The sequence below is a fragment of the Blastomyces dermatitidis genome, assembly GCF_000003525.1.
Source record: "Blastomyces dermatitidis ER-3 genomic scaffold supercont1.7, whole genome shotgun sequence".
In the NCBI taxonomy this organism is placed as follows: Eukaryota; Fungi; Ascomycota; class Eurotiomycetes; order Onygenales; family Ajellomycetaceae; genus Blastomyces; species Blastomyces dermatitidis.
In genome coordinates, this window is record NW_025544780.1 from 95,083 (window position 1) to 117,830 (window position 22,748).

Sequence of the window (22,748 nt, forward strand, 5' to 3'; positions counted from 1 at the left end):
GAATTAAATTTTGAAGAATTGAAAGAATATCATCTGATCAGATGAAATCTCTGTTATTTTTCTTCATCAATAAAATGAATATAAAATATGATATACATTTCATAAAATTTATTCTCAAAGCTATATACATGATTAATGAAAGAGATCATCTGAATTCATGTTCTAGATGTACTTTTTATATGATAAGAAAAGCTCATTTCATTATTGAGTCACAAAAACCTTGCAGAAGCATACTCAATTTCTTGAGTATATTAAGACTTTAAACACAGAAATAGAATCTATAAAGAAGCAAGAATGAGAGCTGTCAAATAACATTCAAAGATTACAGATTGATCATCAGCAGCCAGGTCAAAAACCAATATGAAAGTTCAAAAAGATCACAGGCAAGCTATCTCATAACAAAGGTGATGGAAATGATTGATATCACTATCAAGTTCAAATTCTCTTACTGAAGCTATTCCCCTTTGCAAAAGAGTGTCAAATTGAATGTCCAAATACTATTGTGCAAGAGGATAAGGCCTCTTCACACAGTCACTATATCCAACATCATATGTATGATATTCATGGGATTCAACAGCTGCTTTGGTGTGGGAATTCGCCTGATCTCAACGCGATTGAGGCAGCTTGGCCTTGGATGAAGCACAGAAGAATGAAAAAAGAAGCTCCTAAGAACCGCGCGGAAGCAGTTAGAGTATGTGTGTTTCTTCTTCTTCTTCTTCTTGTTGTTTGTTGTTGTTGTTGTTGTCGTCGTCGTCGTCGTTTTGCTTGTGGTTGTTCTTGTCGACAGTGTTTTGTTGATCTTTCTGTGACTAAAAGCTATCGTCCATTTTAGACAGGGAGATGAGAGCTGATTTTTTACACTGTTAACAGGTTAGCTGTCATTCAACGTGGGTTGACTCTGTTGACTGTTGAGTTTCTTTTCTAGATGTTTTCTATGGAGCTGAAAGTTTTCGGACGGACAGATCCATGAGCAATGATTTCTCTTAAAATACCGCGCTTCTTTAGAATAAAATAAAAATAAGCTTATCTTATATATATAGTCCTCTTGAACCTAAAACCAATTGCGATATCTCTGCCAGAAACAGGGTATGTACAAAATATGCATGCGCAGGTGTATATAGGTATGGAATAGTGAACCCTAAAAAGAAAGGGGAAGGAAAGGAAAGAAGAAAGAACAATGATCTTCAGGAATCGAGGAAGAAGAGATCTGAGAAGAGAGAGGGGTGATATATGTATGCAATGCAATGCAAAGTGAAGACCAATGCAAAGACTGCCCGACTAACGGTGAATCAGCTTTGAACTCCCCCTGCCAGCCTGCAAGGAAGAAACTCAGCAATCCAGCGTCTTCTTTATTTAATCCTGCTTCTCCCCCTCAACCACAAGCACGCCCCCATTCCCATTTGAGCCATCATTACTATTGCTTCTCGAGCTCTTAACCTCACCAGGCGCGGTTACCTCTTGATCTGCAGAACTGAAACCATACTTACTGCTCGTTCATCTGCTTAATCTCTTCAGCGGAGAGATATGGCAGCTGCTTGGCCGCGGTAGCGTAGCTGATATTCTCCGGGAATCCCTTTGCGAAGATAATGCCGATCTCCTCCAGGCTGCGGCGGGGCTGTCTCTGGATAGAAAAAGTAGATGACGGGAAAGAAGCAGGCGTTGACACACGCGAAGAAGAGGTAGGTGTCCCAGCCAATCCCGTCAAGCATGACGGGGACGACCATGACCAATGACAAAGTTGAACAGCCAGTTGGAGCAGGTGGAGAGGGCATTGTCCTTGGCGCGGATTTTGATGGGGGAGATCTCAGCTGGGTACAGCAATGGTAGCGGCAGCCAAGAGGGCCCGAAACTGGCGATGTAGATGAAGAGACCGACCGCGGCGCCGATGGCAGCCTGTCGCGTGCCCGGTATGAGACATGCGAAGGTGATCACCATAGACAAGCACTAGCCGGCCGTTCTGATCAAGAAGAGCTTGCGGCGGCCCACTCGTTCAATCAGGAGCCAGGATGAAGTTGCAAAGATGGAGTAGACGATCATGTTGACACCGCCGAGGAGCATGGCCATGAAATCAGCTCTGCGGATGATGGAGGTCTTGAACAGGATTGGGAAATAGTAGATGACAGCGTTGCAACCGCCCACCTTCAATACAGATCAAGAGACCTCGGTTGGACGTTCGCGAGCACTCTACCTAGTACGTTGGAATTGTGGAGGTGTTGACACCGTTGCCAATGCCGGTAACGATTCGCCCAATGATAAATTGGGCATATGCCCCATGGCCTGGAATAACGGCGACCTGGATAATGACACCAATGATCATGATAAATGCGCCTAACATAATGGCTCTGCGACGGCTCAGAATATCGCCTGACCAAATGATAGCCATTGCACCTCCCAGACAACCTATGCCCACCCAACATGGGAATGTTAGAAACTCTCTTCCGCTACGTGCAGAAAAAAGGGGCTAAATGTATCATTTGACTGGAAAATTACCAACTTCATAGATAGCAGGTACGAAACCCTGTTGCGTCGCATTATCACGGGTTTGGGGGAATGCATCATTGAATGGTTTGGCTAATAATGCCTGACATGATACCCTCTGTTGAAGGGTTCATTATCTGCCCGAAACATCTGCTACTGCCATAGCTTTCCCGAAACAAAGGCCTCTAAAGGGACTACTTACGATCATATCCGAAAAGCAAGAAACCAGTCGTCGCCACTGTCGAAATGGCAAGTGACAATTTGTGGCCTGTCAAGCCAGCGAATCTTGGGGCGCCGGGGTCGCTCATTTTTACTTTTCCCCTGGAGCTGAGCGGGGAGAGAGTACTTGGGGATCCGGGGCTTTCTCCGCTACTTCGATATGTACAGCGGAAGAGTGGATGCAGGTATGTATGGAGGAGAACCAGTAATATAAAAATCTAAAATCTAGATTCACAGAATCTAGATGCCAAGAACAGTTGACAGCGGAAAATGCTCAGCTACCCCGGGAATAATCTCACGAACTTGGACAGCAAGGTAAAGAACGAATTAACATGGAATTTCGAATTGATGTAAATGACACATCCCACAGCGACGACGACCGTAAAAGGAAAGAAATTATGAAAGGAACAGAGAAAAAAATCAGTAATAAAGGAGGGGAAAAAAGAAAAAGAGAAAGCTAGGATTGGCCTCAGCTTTTAAAACATGCATCTGTCGCCGATTTCCATATGAGATGCGAATAACTCCATGATGATTACAATTCTGGGAGCATGGAAGCACGGTGTACAGTAGGGTGGATGTTTTGTCACAGCTGAATGCTTTGATGGGGTGGAAGGGGGGTTTGTAGGGGTCAGAATTGTGGGCAGTGATATATCCCACCCCACCACACATTGAAATCGCTGGCTGTATTAGGATGCTTGCTTAATGATATGTGGCATGACTGGGACGGGTGAAGGTAAAAAAACTGAACATGATGAAGAAATTGGGAATATGCAGGCGCATATTTTCTCGGCTGTCGTAGTAACGCATGTATCCAGCCGCCGATATCAGATCGGCAAACTGCCATTAAGGAACATTTTGTTGATCGTTAGTAAGAGCAGGAAAGTTGCCAACAAATATCAATCATCTAGGACTACCGGAATATGCGGCAGTTGAGGTGCGAGTCAGCGATATTAGTTGGCATCGCGCACTGCATCGTCAGTAAAATATTCGCGAAGCAGTCTCTCTCCATATCCCACTTTTTCATCCCCCATTTACTGGGTAGTCCGTTGGGGCTGTTAACAAGAGGATCTGTGGATTGTGATCATGCATTTAAGTGCGTATGGGCGGAGCATCACGGCTAACTGACTGGCACCAGGATTGACAACCTGCGACGGGTGATATATTGATATGTTGATGCTGAGTGCAAGCTCTGATGCCAAAGTCACCGGCTGCAAATTAGCTGTAGATCGGAACTGCGCTCCAAAGCCTCCATCCAAGCCCGCTTCGGCTAGCTCTGCCATTGTTAAGCTTTCCTATGAGGACGTGGCTGATATCGTTATCAGAATGTCCCTTATAAAAAAGAAATTGTTACTTTTATTTAGGGTTGCTGGGTTGTCCCTAGATTTTACCATAATAAACTCTTTGAGCTTGTTTTAAGAGAGGATTTTATACCGACCAACTCAACCGAGTTCTTTTGTCGTATGTGTATTTTCCTCTGGCAAACTAATAAGTTTTGTCCAATATTGTCGAAAAAGAAGGAAAGCAAAGGACTCACGACTCCAACCCTCTTCCATAAGCTAGCAAAACTCTTTCCTATCCCCCATTCGGCCCTCTCTACCCCGAGGCCCTCCAGCACAGAGCCAATAACTATATATATATATATATATATATATTTGATTTCCCGATCGGCGAGCTGACGGGTCATCACAGCTCCGCCGGAGTCGCTTATCAATATCTAAGTCCGCTATAAATCCTTGATATCAATCTTCTGATTGGCAGTCTAAGACTGACGAAAGGGAGAAAACTGGAGACGAACCGAGCTGGATTCTGGAATGGAAACCCAACTGCGTAGAACGGTAGAAATTAGAACTTGAATTTAAATTAGTTATAACGGTGGATAAACTTTGTGTTGATTAGATGCAATCCGCTGCCCCACCCCGAAAGTCTTTTTCTTGTCAGGGATAAATGTAACATTTGTAGGAAACGTGGAGTAACTGAAAAGTTTGCAAGCCGGGTAAGTATCCTTTCTGAGAATCGTATGTTTTATGTAGATGTAGGCTCTGAATAGGCAAGTTTGCCGTGCACACATCCTTCGCCATTTGAGGGTCCGAAAGTTGGGCGGTTGTTGCAGTTTGAAATGGAGAGAATATCTGTCGACAATGTAGGACCAAAGATAGGTGTCGAGTGTCGAGCCAGCGAGTCTGTCAAGGGGATGTTAGCTATTTCAAAAGATATATCTCGATTTGTAGTTCAAAACTGGGAATTCTCCAAGTGTTCCTGAAGGATGGCTCCGAGCCCTGGCGATTCCGTGATATGTATCCGTGATATCTATGTATGTATGTACAGGAACCCCATCCCCTTTTCCCATGGTTGGTCGGAGATCTAGTAGAGTTCGCTCGCGGATTGGCTCGTAGAGCAAAGGGACGACTCTTGATATAAGTTTCCCGAGATATAGTTCTGCTATATTTCTGTCATGGGGTATAGAGATTCTTCTCGTCTGATGGAAATTGATCCGCCATCCGGTTATCCATTCTCCATAATACTGGTACATGCTGATAAGTATTGTAGCTGTAGAATATGCAAAGAGTACTCTTGTATGTCATATCTCAGAGATTCCTTATTAGGAAACCAAGCAGTGAGGCTGTCAGTCACGTGTGCTAGCTTGCTTAGTCATGGTTACATAAGGTCTCGCCAAACGCGTTTGGACGCGTCGGGCGACGGAGGTGGGTGAGGATGAAATTGCCATCACATATCGCAACACCGGATATTGAACGATTATTTTATGTTTGATTTGTAGACACACAGACATGTCGGACGACCAAATTCTACACAATACCCTCACGGAAAATGAGGAACAGCAGGCCTCATCGACCCTACGAGCAGAATTGAAGGAATGGGAGCGCTCCTTCGCCTCTGCAAATGGCGGCCGCAAACCCGGGAGAGATGATATCAAAAATAATACTGCCATTTGTACGGAAAGACAATAACCCCGTGTTTATTTCTTCTTCTCCTATTTCGCACCGAAAAGAAAATTAAAACAAATAGAATAAACCGGCCGCTAACCCATCGAACTGAATTTGCTGCTTCATCTATGCATGTTTTAGCTACCAAATACAAACTCTACTCCCGCCTACGCGCCCAGTCGTCGCAGGCCAGCGCCCGCTCTCCAGTTCCAGCGGAGGAAGTATCACAGCAGAGGAAACGCAAACGCCCCTCAGACACACAGGAAGATATAAGCGGGCCACCACCACCACAATTCTGCTCAACACCCCGAAAACCCCCCAAGCAAATCCCCGCCACACCCTGTAGGGGTGAACTATTAACATCAGCAACCACACCGCTTCCTGCAAACGCCCACCCATCGCAACTAGACCCCTACGATTCCCCATCGACATTACGTAGACTCTTCAGCCCCAGCTACCATAACAATCCCCACGAGTATCCCCACTCATCCTCATCTCCCTTACCCCTCCGCGCAGCCATTGGACCTACGCCGCAGCGTGATGGTAAGGCTCTGGGTCTATTTGACCTCCTCTCTGCATCTGGAGGTAGCCATCGCAGTAGAGACAGTGCTACTGCTGCGACGCCGTCCTCGAAACAGCGAAGGGGCTTTAATAGTCACCGGGGTGATAAGGATGACATGCAGACTCCTTCGCGGCGGAAGGGAGGCCGAGCCAATGCGGGAAATCGGGTTGACAAGGATGGAGAGAAAGATTATGAAAACTTCTTCGCCAACACACGCACCCCAGCGTCATCTGCTAAGAAGTTCTACCTGGCCAACTTCTTCGCGACGCCGCCTGCGTATCGGTATTCGACTGTCATCGATGGCAGAACAAGTAGTCATGATGACGACAGTAATCAACAGGCAGGTAACAATGACACAGTGAATGAAAAAAGAGGTTCAGCGTCAAACGATCCATTGGGCTCAGATACGCCTTCTTTCCTCCGCCGACGGAACTTATTCTCGTCATCGTCAAGGCCAAACTATCAACAACATGCACGCGTGGCCAGTGGGGCTAGCCTGCACGATCTAAGCCCCATTGCGGTTCGCATGCCGCAGAAACTTGTCGGGAGGGGGCTAAGTACTATCGTTCAGGGGTTACGGGATATTCAGGAGGAGAGGCTGGATGAGGAGTTGGATGTTTTGAGAGAGATAGAGGCGGAGGCGGCGCGAGAGGATGATATTATTATTAATGATAGTCAGGTTCCCGTCCATGATGATAGAGAGGGAAATACAACAACGCGACAATGGAAGAAGAAAGGACAGAAACGAACGACGCGACGGGTTATCATGAGGCCAGTCCGTGCGAAGGTGAAAGCAACACCGGAGTGGCCCGTTACTGTGATTGATGACGGTGACAATGAAGGTGGAAATGGAGGAAGCGAAGATGAGCTGGCGGCTATTTCAGAAACCCAGCCGCAACCTCAACTTCAACCTCCTGGTGCGAACAAGGAAAATGAAAATGAAAGTGAAGTAGCACGTGGTCGCCGTGGTGGATTATTCTCGGCATCTGACAAAGATAATTATGCCGACAACAATATCTCAGAACTCAACCATAACAACCCATATTCTGATCTAGATTCGGACTCAAACTACGAAGACGATACTACGGCCCCGGCATCACCATCTCACTCTAAGGGCCGGGCGGAGGCGAAGACGCAGAAGTTTGTTCTTAAGAGTACTACCAATGCCAATGGGGCGAAACGGAAACAGGCTACGACGGCAACGGCAGCTACTCAGAAACGCAAAGCCAAAACGGACGCGCATGCTAATTATCGCGCGCTGAAGATTCGGGGGAAAGGCTCCCATGCGAGGGGTGGCGGGAGGCGGTTTGGGAGGAGGAGATGACGTGACAATGGTAATTGTTTGCATGGGATGGGATGAGATATTATTAGACTAGTTGGGGGGAGTTCTACTAGTGCGGCCCATAAGAGGGGCCGGGTATATTATATGCTTTTTTGTATAGACTATAAACTGTGGAGTATGAAGTTAGGGCAGAGAGCCAAGGTGGTCAGTTAAACGAGTTTTGAAAGAGAAAACAATTTTTTTAACTTGGGAATGAATATAGCCAAAGGAGCAAAAAACCCGAGTCAAAAAGTTTCTATCATAATATACATGTGCGATGTAGCAGCCTGCCCATTTATGAAACATCTTTACCCCCTTTACGCCTCGCGCTATGCTGGTTCGAAATCATAAGACAAAATTAAAAAAGGGGACTTGCACCGTACCTAACCTCAACTTGTCACGTTTTAGATGCTCCTGATATCAAAACCGTGAAAAGTACGTAAGGGCTGCTCCGCAATCCACTGAAACGAATTCGAATCGAATCAACCCCCCAACATATATCTATTAATCCGGTTGATACCTATCACGCGCCCGCTGTATCCGTCTCGCCCGAGCGGCGGCACTATCAAAACGCCCCCTATCCTCCGTGCTCGTCGCTTTTGAAACCCTCCCACGCGGCCACGATCGTCCACGGTCTCTGCCCCTGTCCCTGTCCCTGACAGTAAAAGGCGTGTTTGACAAAGACCGGGTCAGTGTACGCGCATCCGCATGCCTACCCAAGCGCGACTCCATGTCCATGCGCGCTGCCGAGCGCCCCTCGTTACCATCATCGACATCATCATACTGCACCGCCCGATCCCAATCCGTCAATGAATTATACGGACTCCGCAACCATGCCTGCAACTCATGCAGGAACAACCGCGCATTTTTGCGCCCGATGAATTCCCGCAATAGTTCCTCCGCCTGTCCGCTGCTGCCTTTGACATCCACCGTGCGCAGAATTGCGATGATGTATTCGAGAAGGAATTCGGCATTGTTAGCTGCGCGGTGTCTGCCTGCCCCTGCTGGGGCGGTGGTGGAGGAGGGAGAGGAGGAGGAGGACTCTGTATCGCTGGTCGGGTTCAGAAACGCGAAGACCTGTAACTCGCGCCGGATCCATTTTCGCGCGCGCGAGACGAGGTGATCATCTTGGTTAAAATGTTGAGGGGTGAGTTCGCGGTATTGCGAGAGTCGGTTGGTGCCTACCCGTCGGGAGTAGAGTTGGTGGCGGTATATGTGCCGTCGGCGGATTACTGGGTCGTCTGGGGCAGGGGTGGTTGGAGAGTCTCGCCGGGGCCGATGACGTGGAGGACGCGGGAATCTCCTAGGGTGAGGGTGTGCTCCTGAGGCACTCTCTCGACTTGCAGTAGTAGTTGGAGTGTGTGATGGAGGTGGTAAGCGGTATACTCTTTGGCCGGAGGTGGAGCCGATTTCGGTCCCATATTTCACGCTTGTGACAGTTGCTTGGCCTGCAAAACGTAATTGTATTAGTTAGCTATCAGTGCCACATGTACGGAGTATATAGTTGATTGTCCACATACACAATGGACAAGCAGGACGCTGCTGTAGCCAGCTTAGGAGACATAAAAAGTCGAAGCTAGCATGCTTGCAGGGCTGCGCGGCTGCTGCCTCGGTGATCTGCTCGAGACAGATCACGCAAGGATTAAGGTGGACGTCATCACTGTTGGACTGGGTGTCAGCCACCTCATCTAGGGTTTTGCGGAGGATTTCCTGCTGCAAATCGACATCCTGTGCCATGGGAGACAAAAAACACCTGCAACTCTTCGATATCGTCAAGATGTTTTTCTTGATATCGAATGTCTGGAATCAAGAGGGAGGACGACGTTGATGAGTAAGCAGGATAAGACTCGTCCCTTTTTTGGCTAGTGAAACCACGTGATCGACCAGATAGGCAAGAATGCTGAGGCTGATCTCCAACTTGTAAAATTACCTAATCCGGTAATCATGGCTAACCATCCGGCATCAAACTTCAACCATCTTCAACACGGCGGAGACGGACAGCGGCAGACCGAACAGATCCTCGCTGCAGCACTGTGTGGTATATCTCTCCACCTCGCCCTTCCTGTGCTATATCATGTGATGCTGAGATCTGCTAGAGCTGTTGTTTCCGCACGATTCGCAAAGTATTCTAGGATGGCTACTCCGATGGTGAGCGGGCCCTTGCACAGCGAGGGCCGAAAATCTACATATACCACTACGGCGCTCAAACGATGGTCATGCCAAAGCGGTGGCGAACTACCTGGTAGGAGCTTGCTCATCACAACAACTCGTTGCTGTTCAGACTCACAAAACTAATTAATTGTGGCATTCATTCATAGCTGTCGCCCAGGTCAAAGCCATCCATGTCTACGATTTTGATAATACCTGTACGAGCCCGCATTTATATTCCTCCTTGAATGGAGAACCCCAAGGCTGACTAGATGTTTCTTCCTCTTCTCAGTATTCTCGAGTCCCCTTCCAAACCCGCAGCTATGGAACGGCCCGACGATTGGTTTTCTTTCTACCTACGAATGTTTTGCTAATGGTGGTTGGTGGCATGATCCCAACATTCTTGCGGCTACAGGAAAGGGCATGGAAGTAGAGGAGACTACAGGGTGGAAGGGATGGTGGAATGAGCAAATAGTACGTGTGCCAACATTAATATTGATACATACGGAACACCACTACTTACACATGTTTAACAGGTACAATTGGTGGAGCTTAGCATGCAGCAAAAGGATGCACTTACTGTTCTGCTCACTGGACGGGCAGAAGGTCCATTCGAAAACATTATCAAACGGATGGTGAAGAGCAGAAAACTAGACTTTGATTTAGTCTGCCTAAAACCAGAAGTCGGCCCCAATAGCCAACGGTTCTCCTCAACAATGAACTTCAAGCAAACTTTTCTGGAAGATCTAGTTCTCACCTACAAACATGCCGATGAGATCCGAGTATATGAAGATCGGATTAAGCAGTACGTTCTATCCGTTATTATTATTTTACTGAACCAAAATCTCACCCTTGTGTAGTGTTAAAGGGTTTCGCGAGTACTTTGAAAAGCTCAATCGATCTTTACAACTTGGCCCACCCTCTACCCCACGGAAACCCATTAATGCCGAAGTTATTCAAGTTGCTGAGGAGGCTGCTTTCCTCCCCCCCGTCGCCGAAGCCGCTGAGGTCCAGCGGATGATCAACTCCCATAATAAGGTTTTAACTTCGACGTCGGGTAATACAACCAAATCGCCATACGGACGGTTAAGGATAAAACGCACAGTTTTCTTCACAGGGTATCTCCTATCCAATACAGATTCGTCCCGTATCATAAATTATGTTTTAAACCCATTGATACCTCCTAATATGCCCGATTCGAACGATATTAAGTACATGGCCAACTCCATCCTGATTACGCCGCGCCCAATATCAAACTCCATTCTTGATAGAGTCGGCGGCATGGGGAAGACCGTGCGCTGGCGAATCACCGACACAGGCGTGTTTGAAAACAAACTATGGGCCGCTAGGGTAACACCAGTCCTAGACTCAGAAATCATCTACACCGAAAACCCAGAGCCACTCATGGTCCTCGCCATGCGCAAGGGCGCACGGCCCGCGGACGCGAACCGGATCCGTAACTGGCAACCTGTCATAGAGGACAACGCTCTCGTCTTCGACGCAACCGTCGGGCAGAAGATGGCGCTAATGATCGAAGAGGAACACCCGGATGAAGGCGAGTGGGAGACGCTACCGAAGAGTAACAATAAACGTAGACTTGTCCAGCAAAACCTCCGGGATGACGAAGGCGCGCCGCTACCGTCGTACTTGAGGGACTGGAACAACAATAACAACAACAGCCCAAACAACCCTAACTTGCGAGACCGCGAGCCGGTTCCCCGCAATTACGCGCCACATCACCATGTTCATGTACCCCATGGTCCTAGTCATGGCCAGCAAGAATTCCCACCTTACCATCGGAACAATCCCCCCTATTCACGCCATCATGGCGAGGGCGGCGTTGGCGGTGGCGGTAGCGGTGGCGGTGGAGGTGGAGGTCGACACTATGGAGACGAAGGAGGAGCTCCCCCTCGCCGCGGTGGAGGCGGCGCAGGCTCTAATTATCGAGGAAGTCGCGGACGTGGTCGCGGCGGACGTGGACGGGGACGTGGTCGTGGAGGAGGAGGGGGTGGTGGGCGAGATGGCCCACCTGGTTCCCATCAATATCGGTCACTAGATGACCATGCAGCCGGCGGCGGCTCGGGCGGCGGCGGTGGTGGGCATGATGGGCATGGCACGGGCGATGAGAGGGGCTTTGGAGGGGGTGGGGGCCCGGTTATGAATTATTGATCTCTGGGTACTACTGCTTTGCTTTGTTTTCCTCCTACACAAAAATTAATGGGTTTGTTCGATGATCTTTCTTCATTTTTCATTTCCTTTGCATTGTCCCATTACGTATACTATTCTCTACTATTCTTTCTCCACTACGTATGAACTTTCAACTCAGCCCCCTTTCCCCCCCCCCCCCCTTCCCCCATCCAAATCCATATCTCCGAGCGCAAAAAAGCCCACACCCTCGATTTTCTGCTTCCCTCTTTTTGAAGTCCGAGTTCGTATGAAATGTCTTTCCTATTTCCTTTTTTCTCCTATGTATATATATATCTTGGTCTTCCTCGTCCTCTCTCCTATTTGTTTTTTAACTATCTCATATTTTCCAATATTTATATAGCTTCTTCATAGCTTAACTATCAACGCTGCCTTTAAGTTATATATATTCCACCCAAACAACAACCACTTAAAACTTATTTGTATAAATAAGACTAAAAAATAACAGAAAAGAAAAGAAAAGAAAGAGCAGAAGCAGAAGCACAACACTAAACGAGCGCCCTTGTTGTGCTGAAATGCTTCCAATTCCCTTCTTGGAAATATTTTATGTATAGGTGGAAGAGGTCAGAAAGAAAGAAAGAAAGAAAGAAATATGGCGGGCACCAAAGTCGTAGAGTCTTAAAGAACTACAGTCAAGTTAAAAAAAGGGGCCCGCCGGGAGAAAAAGGGGCCAAATGTTACATACAAAAAATTGTTTTGTACAGGTGGTTAATCACACATATTTTACACGGCATCTGATAAGCAGTTAAAAAAAAAATTTCGGACGTTTCCCAGCTCTTTTCATTTATCAATTCAGTTCAAAGACAGGTAGATAAATGGCTTTCCATTCCATATTCCATGTTGTTCATGCCCATTATTCCCGTTCCATAAATCATTCCCATCATTGTATTCATCACATCATCGACCCAACCAACGTTGCCCCTTTTCAAAAAAAAAAAAAAAAGAAAAGAAAAGAAAAGGTAAAACAAATGACAAGAAAAGTACAAAATCCGCCAATAAATCTAAAACAGAAAATGACAAAAAAGAAAACCCAAACCCCAATAAACAAATAAAAAATATATCAGCCATCCGTCAAACTCGTCAACAAACTAATACTCAAAATCATCGCCAACAAACCAATCGTAACAATAACAAGAAACGCAAACGCAAACCAACCCAGTATCATCGCCGACGTCCCCACCCCGCTCCTCACAACCCCATTCCCCAAATCCTGCGCGATCGTACTGGCCGCCACAGACGCTGTATGCTGCCACAGCACGGATACGAGGATAAATACCGCCGAAACGAAAATCAGCGCTAGACTCGCCTGCGAGACGGGCCGGGAGGGAAACTGCTTCACCTCGAGGTCTTCGCCGTTTTCGCCCACCTCGTTGTGCCAAGAGGGGAAGGTGGCGAGGAGGAGGAAGCAGAAGAAGGCGAGAATTATGGCGACGATTCTGGTTTATAGAGTTAGCGCGTTCGCAAATTTATATCTATATATAGACAAATATTGGAAAAAAAAAAAAAAAAAAAAAAAAAAAAAAAAAAAAAGGCAAAAGGGGGTTCCAACGTACATCAAATACGGAAAAACAACCGCGTCCTTAAACGTCGCCGCAACCCACACTAGATTCAACGGATCTTCCTCGGACTGTAAGATATCCGCCAGCGCGGTGGCGTTTGAGTTACAGATGAACGCGCCGCCGGTGGGTTGGACGCAGATGCCAAAGTAGCCCACACGCACCTCGACCTGTGCGCCGCCGACGATGTTGTTCATGGCGATGTTGATGGATGGCGCGACGATGGCGGGATCAATGACTGGCTCATATTTTTCGTAGAAGAGGGATATTAGGAAGATTGTGGGAATTTCCGGGGAGGAGGAGGAGCAGCCGGCCAGGAGGAGGGCTGCAAGGTGTTTGTGCATGTTAGCGCTCTTGCCTTTTCCCTTTTTTTTTAAAGGACATTTTATACAATGGGAATGGAGACTTACATAGTAATATTATAGCAATGCCAATGAATACCATGAGGACATGGTGGTAACCGATAAGAGGTAGGAATTCTACAACGCTCAAAATATATAGTTAGTTAGGCAAGTCCTTCGAATTTCCCTTCATCTCTTCCATCATCAGACCCGTTGTGAATACAACAGGAGCCCAGGCTCACGATACTCATTCAGTCCCTCTCCCTCCCCTCCCTGCCCTCGGGCATTATAACTTGAACAGTAAAATGGAAAGAGGAGACCACTCACGGAGGAACCACTGGGTAAATTTTAACTCCGGCATCTTGGCGCCGGTCTCTTTTTTGCCCTAGCCTAGGTTCCAGTTGCCGGCGGGAGTTGGCTATGGCGGTATATAGCCTAGCTTCAGTCCTCACCTCAACGTTCGCAGGACACAACACAGAGACAAAGGGAAAAAAAGACCCAACCGCCTTCAGCGGAATGGGTTCTAATAGTCTCTCGTTTCCCTCGAGATGTTTTTCGCTTTCCCTTTGGCTTATAACCCTGTTTGGATGTGCGGTCCCAAGCACAAGTCCTGAGCGACAGCGCGCTCCCCGTTTCTTCTCTGTGGCGCAGACCCTGGAGGATACGCACTCGATCGGTTCTCCAACAGAACAACAGGGGTGTATGTAAAGGATAAGGATATGGCTTATCTGCTCTCGGATCGAGATATCTGATGCGACAATCACACCACTCTGTTACGTTTGTGCACAGAACAGAACTTATTTTGCAAATCAGCCTTCCCACTTCTTACTTAAGAGAACCCGAAAGTGGCAGTCTATAGCTTGCGGAACGATTGTCGAAAGAGAGTGGTTTATCTCTTGCTTGTGCTAGGAAGGGTGTAGTGCTCCCCGTAAATAGGTCAGAGAGGATAAGGATGGGTGAGTAGGGGTAGTTGTTTGCTTCTTGTAGCCCTTTGGGATGAAATATGTTTGTTAGACAGGGTAGCACGGCAAAGCGCAGAGAGCAGAGAGCAGAGTCTAGGGATGGGATGGTGTATAGATGTATATGTATGGAGATGTGGTGGGTCGTAGGAGGGTAAGCGGAGAAGATGGGGGAGAAGGTGGATATGTATGTATGATGTATGGAGGAGATAGAGGGGAAGATAAAGAGAGAGAGAGAGAGGGGGGGGGGAGCGAATATCCCCTTATCTCATTGAAACAAACGAGTGGATTTTGTATTTAAGAAAGATATCCCCAATCCAAGTTTAGAGTTTTCGTCTTCTATTTCTTCGGCGGCGTCGGTCGTCAAGTCAGGATGTACTATACTTGGGATAGGAGTACGGAGTACAGCGTATGCGGAAGGAAAGAAAAAGAAAGGAAGAGAGAGAGAGAGAGAGAGAGACTTCCCACCCCCATTCGCCTAAGAGGAAACACGGACGGATAGAAGGATTAAAGAAAAGGGAAACTAACCAGACCAATCGTAATATTCGTGGTGGCTGGAGCAATGGGAAAAGATGAGGTTGGAGATCACTCACAGTCCATCCCGTTTCGCATCCAAAAGGGCGGAGTGGTTTTTGCGGTGGCTGGGGCTTGTTTGTTTTGTTTACACCCGCCGGTTGCTGCGGTAACTGGCTGACTAAACCTCTCACCGCCCGGCAGAATCCCCGCAAAGGGGCTTAGTCAGCGCCTCCATCGGTCCATGACGTCACTCCACGCCGTCGAGAGGAAGGAAATATGAATCAATTATATAATATTTCTTCAACAAGTTTACAATAGTTATTATGTATTTCAACAACTCCAGACATCCTTATGTCTATTGGAAAAAAAAAAAAAAAAAAAGGGAACTAACACCTGCCAATCTGCTCCATACAATAAAATCTCGTTGGGAGTATCCACCAACAGTATCGTATCCTCATCCCATCTCTTCTCGTCCAGGCCATAGATATGGTCTCGGAGGTCTAGCTACGGCATTGATCGCGTGCTCCTCACTCTCGCACCGCTTCAGTCGTGCGAGTACTTCCAGGGAAATGTGTGAGTAGACTCTCACGTCCGGGGCGACATACCAATATTGTAGTATATCGCTGACACTGCGTAAGGCGTCACTGGAGATGTAGTGGTGATTCACGAGGTCGTAAACCATGGTATACCTATTTTGGCAGATGAGCAAGTGATTGTGTTCTAGAAATTTTTTTTTTTTTTAAAAAAAACTTACACCCACGGCCGAGTGTCCCAGCCAGAAGGTATTTGATATTCGCCACGGCCCTCATATTCGAGTAGCTTTGCGATGTGCGCGACGGTGACTGGTTTTGCGTCTGCGATGGCCGCGGTGGTGTATGGGTCTATTGTTGCGATGTCCGCGACGGTGACTGGGTTTATTGCTGCGATGTACGAGACGGTGACTGGATTTATTGGGGTGATTTCAAAGTCCCGGAACTCGAGGGCAGGGCTGCAAAAATGGTCATATTTCTGGTATCGGAGGATCCTATTCATCTGGCCAGGTTCAGCATGCATATTGATACGAACTGACGACGGGACATCACGATGAAGCAAGTAGATGGACCAATTATTGCCCAAGGTGTCAGGGGAATAAGCTGCACCGGAGATGTTGTAGATAGATTGTCAGACATGCATGCAATAAATACTTTTATAAGATGAGTGACCCCACGGTAAGGATGGATGGATCCTTTTGGAGCAATAAAAATACCTTCCAAATCCACCGCCACTCGGACGGATTTAATTGGGGTGTCCTCATTTAGAACAATACTGAAAGGAAAAGGAGGCATCAGAGGCTGCGGGACAGGCTCCATTTTGGGACGCAGTTGTCAGGCGTTATTTAGTTAGGTGCTGGTATAATAACCTTGTTGGATGGAAGTGGTACATGTACAATGGACAATGGACAATGGAGTATATAGCTCAAGTCCACAACCGTCTTTACATATTTAATATTGAAGATCGGCATAAAAATGTCATTGGAAGCACCCGCAATAGACAACGACTCCATGTTGGCGGTTTTACGGCACAAGACTTCTGCGGTTTATTGACGGATTGACGGATTTCCGACACGATGGCGGGCTCGGGACGTTGCGAGTTGGTGATAGATAGGCAAGTTCCCAGGAACAGAGTCTGTGGTATTTAGTTTAACAGGTTAGAGTCCCATCTGGGAATATTTAATCAGGCTGAACAGGTTTACAACCTTTTCCCATTCTTCATTGTCCTCAGCATATCCAAGAAACAAGAAGTTGGCATGTGGAATATTTAACTAAACATAGCTGTGGACAGTTCTATCATTGCTTAAATATTTCCTTTGACGACTGTGCCCTACAGCTAGCTACATAATAATAGACCTTGAAGATTCGTATGAAATTAATGACAATGAGGAGTCCACCGAGTTCATGCCTGCTGCCGTGAATATTTAAGAGGATTCCAAGATCCAAAACTGTCAGAATACCATCTCTTTGTTTGCTCCTCTCTCTACTCCGTACTGAGGATAACTTGGAACTTTGGCCCTTTAAATACTCTTTCTTGCCTTTAGGATCTTCAATAATTCCCCGATCTTTCACATTCCTGATCGATCGGGACTCGGGACTAAATATTCCATATCCATATATTCCATCCAAATCCAGTCGAGCAGGAGTATTTTCAGTTCACCCACCAACCCAGTGCAATCTATGCATGTCTTTCTCATCCAACAGCATACCAGCGTACCGGCAATGTCTGTCTCTTTGATTGAGCAAATCACTCAATCAGTCAGAGGTAATGACAATACTGTTATCAAAGTCAGTGAGGCTACAGCCGATTCCCTCACAATATTATTCCTGCTAGTTTTATTATTGGCAAGCTCTTTGACAATTTTGTACCTGGGAGGATTCTGCAGGAACTTTTACTCTCCAAGTTCATTCTTCTCATTATTCAACTGTTTTTCAAATAGAGAGTTCAATTTATTTAAATAATTTGGAGAAGTTTCAGATTATCAAAGATCAGTAACTTAAAAAAAAAAAAAAAAAAAAAAAAAAAAAAAAAAAAAAAATGAGAGAATAAATATATCTTATACATTGATAACATCTTGTAGTAGGAGGACTCTTGGCTGGTTAAAGCAGTTTGCCTCCAGGTAGTTAACTAGTTGTGCAAAGTCATTAACTTCTCATTATCTAACTGCAAGCCCGTAGAAGGTATGAGGTATTGAGCTAGCTAGGTCCACTCACTTGCCATAAAAGAAAAAAAATAAAAAAAAACTCCTAAGAACACCCAATCCTGATAGAATAACACCTTTATCCATACTGTAATATCAAAGAGGGAAAAGAAAAGAAAAGAAGAAAGAATAAAAATATCTCTAGAATCACAAACACTCACCTACCCACTACCACTACCCGTGAACAGAAACTGCTTAAAATCAACAGCAGCCCCTTTTTCTGTCTGCCTCCCCTTTTCTTCCCCTTCATTCAACACATCCACCTCCAACTCCACCTCACTCTCCCCTTCACTATCCGGAATAATCAAATCCTCACTCCCCCGACTTTGATGCTTCATCATCGCTGCTGACAAACACCGCTCTCCGCCGCCTCCAGGTCTAGAGTAGCAGGATCCGGAACGGGATGGGGTAACTCCACCATCATCATCAACAGCATCAACACCCTCCGACTCCCCTTTATTATTATCCTTTTCATCCCCACCCATTAGCGAAGTCTTTGCCGTCCGCAAAGAACCCATAGACTTCGACCGGTAGAGCGCAGACTGCCCCAGCCGCTGCAATGCGGTCATTCGGGACGGTTGCCGTTGCTGCCCCTGTGCAGTATGCGGAGCAGGGCTCTTCTCAATTTTCCCCCCTTCTCCTCCCACTTCTCCCTCGCAATGTTGATTTTGATAAACATGTTCATTTCCTGCCGCAGTCCCATGATCCGCCTCGGATCTCCTATTCGATTCGACATACCCAAATTTATCACGTAATCCCAAAGAACAAGACGAAGAATTCACACATGCATCACCATCATCAAGACCTTCGTCTTCATACTCCAACATCCTGGCAGAAAGTTGGGAGTCGCTACCTCCAGTCGAAATACCGGTCATCGCTTGCGTCAACCCAGTCGTAGTAGCCGTGGGTTCTTCCTCGGGAAAATTACGATTTAGTAGTGCATCAGCAATACTAGATCCTATATCTTCTATGGATTCTCCCCCCTCTTCAATTTTCGACTGCGTAATCGAAAGCCCGTCCTCAGACATATTATTTACCCCATCCGCATCCCGCGTCTCAGCCTGACTCACCCCGTCAGGAAGCTGCAACATGATATCCTCAACAACATTGTCTGAAAACACTCCAAAATCAGCTCTTTTAGCCTTCTTCGTCCGCGCCTTATCTGCATTACTAATCCCAGCTGAACCACTTGATTTAGCCCCGACTGTTGTACCCATCCCCGTACCCTTACCGGCACCCGCAAAGAATCGACTGCGCTTCTCAGTCCCCAACACCGCGGCTGCAGCCTCCGCCCCCGCTTCGTCCGCGTCAGAACACAGACGCTGCCGTTTTACAGGCTGGAATTTCGACACAGTCGAAGCACTGGCAAGAAACTTCTCCCTATCGCTGCTTAGCGGTGTTTTGGTCGTACGGGGCGGGAAAACCCGTGTGGAAGAGGTAGATGGGGAGGCAGTATTTGGCGGAAAGAAAGACGAGGTGGCCCTTCGGACATTCCCCCTCGTTGGGACCGAGCTGGCAACCCACGACCGTCTGGCATTTGCTTCAATAAGTCGCTGCTGACTAGGCGAAGGGGTGAGGCTGTTCGGATCCAGTTCACCCAGTGGAACGCGTTTGGGTGTGAAAAAGGAGTCTATCGGTTTGCTTTGTTTCAAATCTGTGGTGGATGGTAGTGTTTGTCGTCTGGAAACCAACAATCGCGATCTCTCTGGGTACGAGGGTTGTAAGTTTATGGGCTCTTTGGTTATGGGGTCCAGGTCTCCGCACGCAACTCCAATTGCCGTGTCGGGCTCGATATACGCGCCGACGAATGGCATGCTATCCAGGCTCGTATGTTCAGGGAGTGGGGAGAGCGTAACCAGCTTTCTAGCCAGAGGACAAAAGACTAACTGGTGCAAGAAGGTAAGTTCGGCCCTCTTGAAATCCTCCAGATACTGCGGCGGCACACGAGCACCATTCCCCTCAAACTGAAGCATCTTTAAAATCTTCTCAACGGTCTTGTACTTCCTGACATTCCGATACGCCGTTTTGAGCCCCATCTTCGGCAAGTTCGCAAGATAATCACAACCAGAAAGAATGCACATGAGCCGAAAATCGGCATCTGTCCAACCGATAAGACTGATATCGCGACACGCTGTGAAATCCCCCCGATTAATCTCCACGCAATCCCCATGCTTATCCAACTTAGACAGCAACCTTTTCGCCCCAAACACCAACAAATCCGAATCCTCGGAAATTATCCCATTGATCATCCCCTGTTTCTCAAGATATACTAGCTGCGCGTCGGCCTCATAAGGCGCAACGACATACTGGATCTTCAACTTCTTCAGCTCCTCAATCATCAGCCGAGCCATGTACGGCGTCACGTCGACAGCCTTCTGCAGCTCCTGGTGCGCTTCCGTCACCCGGCCCGAACGGTATAATTCCAAGCCAAGCTTCTTGCTCTCCTCGCGCCGCTGGGCTCTCGCTGTCTCAGTGCCGGCCTTGCTGGGGAGGTGATCACCATCGAAGACAAGGTAAGGGGTTACACCAAAGTAAAGCAGCATGCGGACGCGGTTCATGGCAAAGTCGACATATCTGGGGGATTATATTAGCTGAGTGTGGTTTTTACGGTCGTGGAAGAAGAAGAGGAAAATAAGTTTTTGAACTTTACTTGGTATTATGCTTATCGAGAGCGAGGTCGATGGCACACGCGACGGTACCTCGATGTAACCATCCATAGGCATCGACACCAAAAGTCTGGCCCTTAAATTTCCGCAGGTTACATGGCTTCTGGATAGATTTGAGGAGGCCGTGGAGCCCTTTAATTTTATGCAACAAAGCCCGAAGTAAGGTATGTTAGAAGGAAGCCAGAGCAGTACGGAGTAGAGTACTTAGGAGAGTTTCCCCGCACATTCCATTGGAATTAGAGAAAAGGAAATAATATATAGAAAAATATATACCTGTAATCCCCATCCTAACTCTGACAAAATCCCCCCTCCCCGCCTCGATATCTCGAGGGAGGTGCCCTAGACAATGTAGGAATCGGGGGTTTGTTTACTTCTGTACACACCGTGCAGGCGGGAGAGATTTCCAGCGCTTCAAGCCATGCGACTTTGGTTAACCAATTTCAGATCCAAAGAGGGAAAAAAGGAAAAGAAAAGAAGAAGAAAATTGACTTCTGTAATTAAAACATTGGAGGAGAAGGGAAGAATTGTTGATTGAATAGAATCTCCTTGTCTCCAGGCAAGTCAAACCAAGCGCTTGCTTACTCAACTCTTGTTGCACGCGCCGGGAAGACGCGACGGAGCTGGCTACGGTTAGTCATCCACCCTCGGCAGCGTGGTCACGTGGGGGCGCTCTCCTCCAGGGCTGTAACTACTGCCGCTTCTCACCGCGTTCGGTAGTTCTGCCCAAGCTGGAAATGTTATTACGCAGTACGGAGTAGATAGATTATTGAAGCTATTATTATATTAATAAGAAAAAGATAAGAAGAATGAATAATATTCCTGCGATATTTTTATTATAAAAGGAATTTTCTGCAAGGTTGATCTTAAATTTACTGGTTTTCCAACAGGAAGGACAAACAATAGGAATTGAAAAAGAAGAAGACCCAGCAAAATCCTATCAATCAATCAAACAGCCACAGCCCAGCTGCTTTATCGAAATTCCACTCCGTCGACAACAGGAAGAGAAGAAGAAATAACAAAAAATGGCGAGAAGCCTCAACAAAGTCCAGAAGCATATCTCCAAAAAGCGCGGGAAGGTGGATTCACTGCACGAGAACAGTCGCGATGCAAAGCGACTGCGACGGGCTGGCGGGAGGGAGCATAAATTGGCCGTCGCGGCTTCGGTGACGATGAAGGGGAGGCAGTCGTTTGGTATGTTCTCTCTTGTTTTTTTCTTCTTTCCTTTTGGTCTTTTTCGATAATTACTTTATCGTGGTATACAAAGTATTGTTATCGTAATAGACCATGATCACTAATTCTTTTTTTTTTTTTTTTTTTTTTTTTTTTTTTTTGGTTTACCTCCAGTGGACCGAGTTCATTTCTTCAAGGAAAACATCCCAGAGCCACCCGCCTCCATGTCGGATGGGGATATGGTTCAGTTGATTACAAGGTGCGCATTCATCATCAACAACAACAAAGTCCACTCGCATGTTATTGTTTCAAAGACATACTCATATATCTTTCAGACCTAATCTAATCAAACTGATATATTACAACAGATTCATCGCCCGCAACCAACCCGAACTAGATCAATTACAAAAAGAGCGACGGCCGGGCAGGCCACCGGTGAAGCGCGAGGAGATCCTCCGGGAGAGGATGGAGGCGGAGAATAGAGAGTTTGAGAGCGGCTTCTGGCTGCCGGATATGGGCGCTGAGGACAATGTGAAGAAACTGGGGGCGTGGAATGGGGAGTGGTCATCGATGAGTACGCTGGGGTTTGTGAGGGTGGCTAGGGATGGGACGAGGCAGCAGTCGATATTTCCGCCGAAGGGGCTGTCGTGATGTTTATATATAGATTTTACTAACCTCCGTTTAACGATATTCAGATTTGTTAGTTCTTTTCTTCTGCAATGTTTTGTCTGTTCTTGAAGATAATGTCAATTTCCTTCATTGATCTGCTATGAACCGAACATCATCGCTCCCAAAAGGAGCAGAGGACAGCATCCCTTGTATATGAAGTAGCGGTAGAATTCGATGTTGCCATTGCGCTTGATTGAACATCTCCTTTAATTTTTCGCAGAAGCAGCCTCAGGCATGGAGCTTATCAGTCTATCAGGCGCTAAAC

The 22,748-nt window shown here is 46.9% G+C and overlaps 9 protein-coding genes across 10 annotated transcripts; 3 read left to right on the forward strand and 6 right to left on the reverse strand.

Annotated features, from left to right (window-relative positions):
- Positions 1-1,353: 1,353 nt before the first annotated feature.
- BDCG_06507 (hexose carrier protein) lies at positions 1,354-2,786 on the reverse strand (the record flags this gene model as incomplete). Its single annotated transcript, XM_045422244.1, has 7 exons — positions 1,354-1,414; positions 1,488-1,621; positions 1,735-1,944; positions 1,987-2,074; positions 2,196-2,400; positions 2,491-2,571; positions 2,681-2,786. 7 exons carry the CDS (start codon positions 2,784-2,786, stop codon positions 1,354-1,356), a joined length of 885 nt encoding a protein of 294 aa, XP_045277930.1.
- Positions 2,787-3,752: 966 nt separating this feature from the next.
- On the reverse strand, positions 3,753-3,977 carry BDCG_06508 (uncharacterized protein; the record flags this gene model as incomplete). The annotated part of the gene is made up of 1 exon (XM_045422245.1): positions 3,753-3,977. One exon carries the CDS (start codon positions 3,975-3,977, stop codon positions 3,753-3,755), a length of 225 nt encoding a protein of 74 aa, XP_045277931.1.
- Positions 3,978-5,408: 1,431 nt separating this feature from the next.
- Positions 5,409-7,983, forward strand: BDCG_06509 (DNA replication regulator sld2). Its single transcript, XM_045422246.1, has 2 exons — positions 5,409-5,646; positions 5,781-7,983. Exons 1-2 carry the CDS (start codon positions 5,484-5,486, stop codon positions 7,523-7,525), a joined length of 1,908 nt encoding a protein of 635 aa, XP_045277932.1. The 5' UTR covers positions 5,409-5,483; the 3' UTR covers positions 7,526-7,983.
- Positions 5,595-9,340, reverse strand: BDCG_06510 (RING finger domain-containing protein). The gene is made up of 2 exons (XM_045422247.1): positions 9,043-9,340; positions 5,595-8,970 (listed from the first exon to the last, which is right to left on the reverse strand). Exons 1-2 carry the CDS (start codon positions 9,257-9,259, stop codon positions 8,027-8,029), a joined length of 1,161 nt encoding a protein of 386 aa, XP_045277933.1. The 5' UTR covers positions 9,260-9,340; the 3' UTR covers positions 5,595-8,026.
- A 39-nt stretch (positions 9,341-9,379) lies between these two features.
- BDCG_06511 lies at positions 9,380-12,268 on the forward strand. 2 transcript variants are annotated; one of them, XM_045422249.1, is made up of 6 exons: positions 9,426-9,560; positions 9,619-9,764; positions 9,841-9,888; positions 9,963-10,144; positions 10,207-10,475; positions 10,531-12,268. In XM_045422249.1, the coding sequence occupies exons 2-6, from the start codon at positions 9,656-9,658 to the stop codon at positions 11,837-11,839; spliced, it is 1,917 nt and encodes a 638-aa protein (XP_045281726.1). In that variant the 5' UTR covers positions 9,426-9,560; positions 9,619-9,655; the 3' UTR covers positions 11,840-12,268. The 2 variants fall into 2 exon arrangements, with proteins under 2 accessions (XP_045277934.1, XP_045281726.1); XM_045422248.1 differs by having other exon boundaries at positions 9,380-9,764; positions 10,531-12,029.
- Positions 12,269-12,468: 200 nt separating this feature from the next.
- On the reverse strand, positions 12,469-15,499 carry BDCG_06512 (uncharacterized protein). Its single transcript, XM_045422250.1, has 4 exons — positions 14,100-15,499; positions 13,842-13,910; positions 13,429-13,756; positions 12,469-13,311 (listed from the first exon to the last, which is right to left on the reverse strand). The coding sequence occupies exons 1-4, from the start codon at positions 14,131-14,133 to the stop codon at positions 12,936-12,938; spliced, it is 807 nt and encodes a 268-aa protein (XP_045277935.1). The 5' UTR covers positions 14,134-15,499; the 3' UTR covers positions 12,469-12,935.
- A 42-nt stretch (positions 15,500-15,541) lies between these two features.
- Positions 15,542-16,991, reverse strand: BDCG_06513 (uncharacterized protein). Its single transcript, XM_045422251.1, has 3 exons — positions 16,494-16,991; positions 16,002-16,380; positions 15,542-15,936 (listed from the first exon to the last, which is right to left on the reverse strand). Exons 1-3 carry the CDS (start codon positions 16,594-16,596, stop codon positions 15,702-15,704), a joined length of 717 nt encoding a protein of 238 aa, XP_045277936.1. The 5' UTR covers positions 16,597-16,991; the 3' UTR covers positions 15,542-15,701.
- An 817-nt stretch (positions 16,992-17,808) lies between these two features.
- BDCG_06514 (exonuclease 1) lies at positions 17,809-21,236 on the reverse strand. Its single transcript, XM_045422252.1, has 3 exons — positions 20,918-21,236; positions 20,629-20,776; positions 17,809-20,552 (listed from the first exon to the last, which is right to left on the reverse strand). The coding sequence occupies exons 1-3, from the start codon at positions 20,928-20,930 to the stop codon at positions 18,140-18,142; spliced, it is 2,574 nt and encodes an 857-aa protein (XP_045277937.1). The 5' UTR covers positions 20,931-21,236; the 3' UTR covers positions 17,809-18,139.
- Positions 21,237-21,411: 175 nt separating this feature from the next.
- Positions 21,412-22,721, forward strand: BDCG_06515 (uncharacterized protein). The gene is made up of 3 exons (XM_045422253.1): positions 21,412-21,835; positions 21,989-22,073; positions 22,183-22,721. Exons 1-3 carry the CDS (start codon positions 21,667-21,669, stop codon positions 22,463-22,465), a joined length of 537 nt encoding a protein of 178 aa, XP_045277938.1. The 5' UTR covers positions 21,412-21,666; the 3' UTR covers positions 22,466-22,721.
- Positions 22,722-22,748: the final 27 nt, after the last annotated feature.

Coding starts and splice junctions, on each gene's coding strand:
- BDCG_06509 (XM_045422246.1), top strand. CDS start 5,484: ATGTCGGACGACCAAATTCTACACAATACCCTCACGGAAAATGAGGAA. Junction 5,647..5,780: donor CAAAAATAATACTGCCATTT/GTACGGAAAGAC, acceptor TGCATGTTTTAG/CTACCAAATACAAACTCTAC.
- BDCG_06510 (XM_045422247.1), bottom strand. CDS start 9,259: ATGGCACAGGATGTCGATTTGCAGCAGGAAATCCTCCGCAAAACCCTA. Junction 8,971..9,042: donor GCGTCCTGCTTGTCCATTGT/GTATGTGGACAA, acceptor TACGTTTTGCAG/GCCAAGCAACTGTCACAAGC.
- BDCG_06511 (XM_045422248.1), top strand. CDS start 9,467: ATGGCTAACCATCCGGCATCAAACTTCAACCATCTTCAACACGGCGGA. Junction 10,145..10,206: donor GATGGTGGAATGAGCAAATA/GTACGTGTGCCA, acceptor CATGTTTAACAG/GTACAATTGGTGGAGCTTAG. Junction 10,476..10,530: donor TATGAAGATCGGATTAAGCA/GTACGTTCTATC, acceptor ACCCTTGTGTAG/TGTTAAAGGGTTTCGCGAGT.
- BDCG_06512 (XM_045422250.1), bottom strand. CDS start 14,133: ATGCCGGAGTTAAAATTTACCCAGTGGTTCCTCC. Junction 13,911..14,099: donor ATTTACCCAGTGGTTCCTCC/GTGAGTGGTCTC, acceptor TGAGCGTTGTAG/AATTCCTACCTCTTATCGGT. Junction 13,312..13,428: donor GTTGTTTTTCCGTATTTGAT/GTACGTTGGAAC, acceptor TCTATAAACCAG/AATCGTCGCCATAATTCTCG.
- BDCG_06513 (XM_045422251.1), bottom strand. CDS start 16,596: ATGGAGCCTGTCCCGCAGCCTCTGATGCCTCCTTTTCCTTTCAGTATT. Junction 16,381..16,493: donor AGTGGCGGTGGATTTGGAAG/GTATTTTTATTG, acceptor TCTCCGGTGCAG/CTTATTCCCCTGACACCTTG. Junction 15,937..16,001: donor TGGGACACTCGGCCGTGGGT/GTAAGTTTTTTT, acceptor CTGCCAAAATAG/GTATACCATGGTTTACGACC.
- BDCG_06514 (XM_045422252.1), bottom strand. Junction 20,553..20,628: donor CTCGATAAGCATAATACCAA/GTAAAGTTCAAA, acceptor ATAATCCCCCAG/ATATGTCGACTTTGCCATGA.
- BDCG_06515 (XM_045422253.1), top strand. CDS start 21,667: ATGGCGAGAAGCCTCAACAAAGTCCAGAAGCATATCTCCAAAAAGCGC. Junction 21,836..21,988: donor GAAGGGGAGGCAGTCGTTTG/GTATGTTCTCTC, acceptor GTTTACCTCCAG/TGGACCGAGTTCATTTCTTC. Junction 22,074..22,182: donor ATGGTTCAGTTGATTACAAG/GTGCGCATTCAT, acceptor ATATTACAACAG/ATTCATCGCCCGCAACCAAC.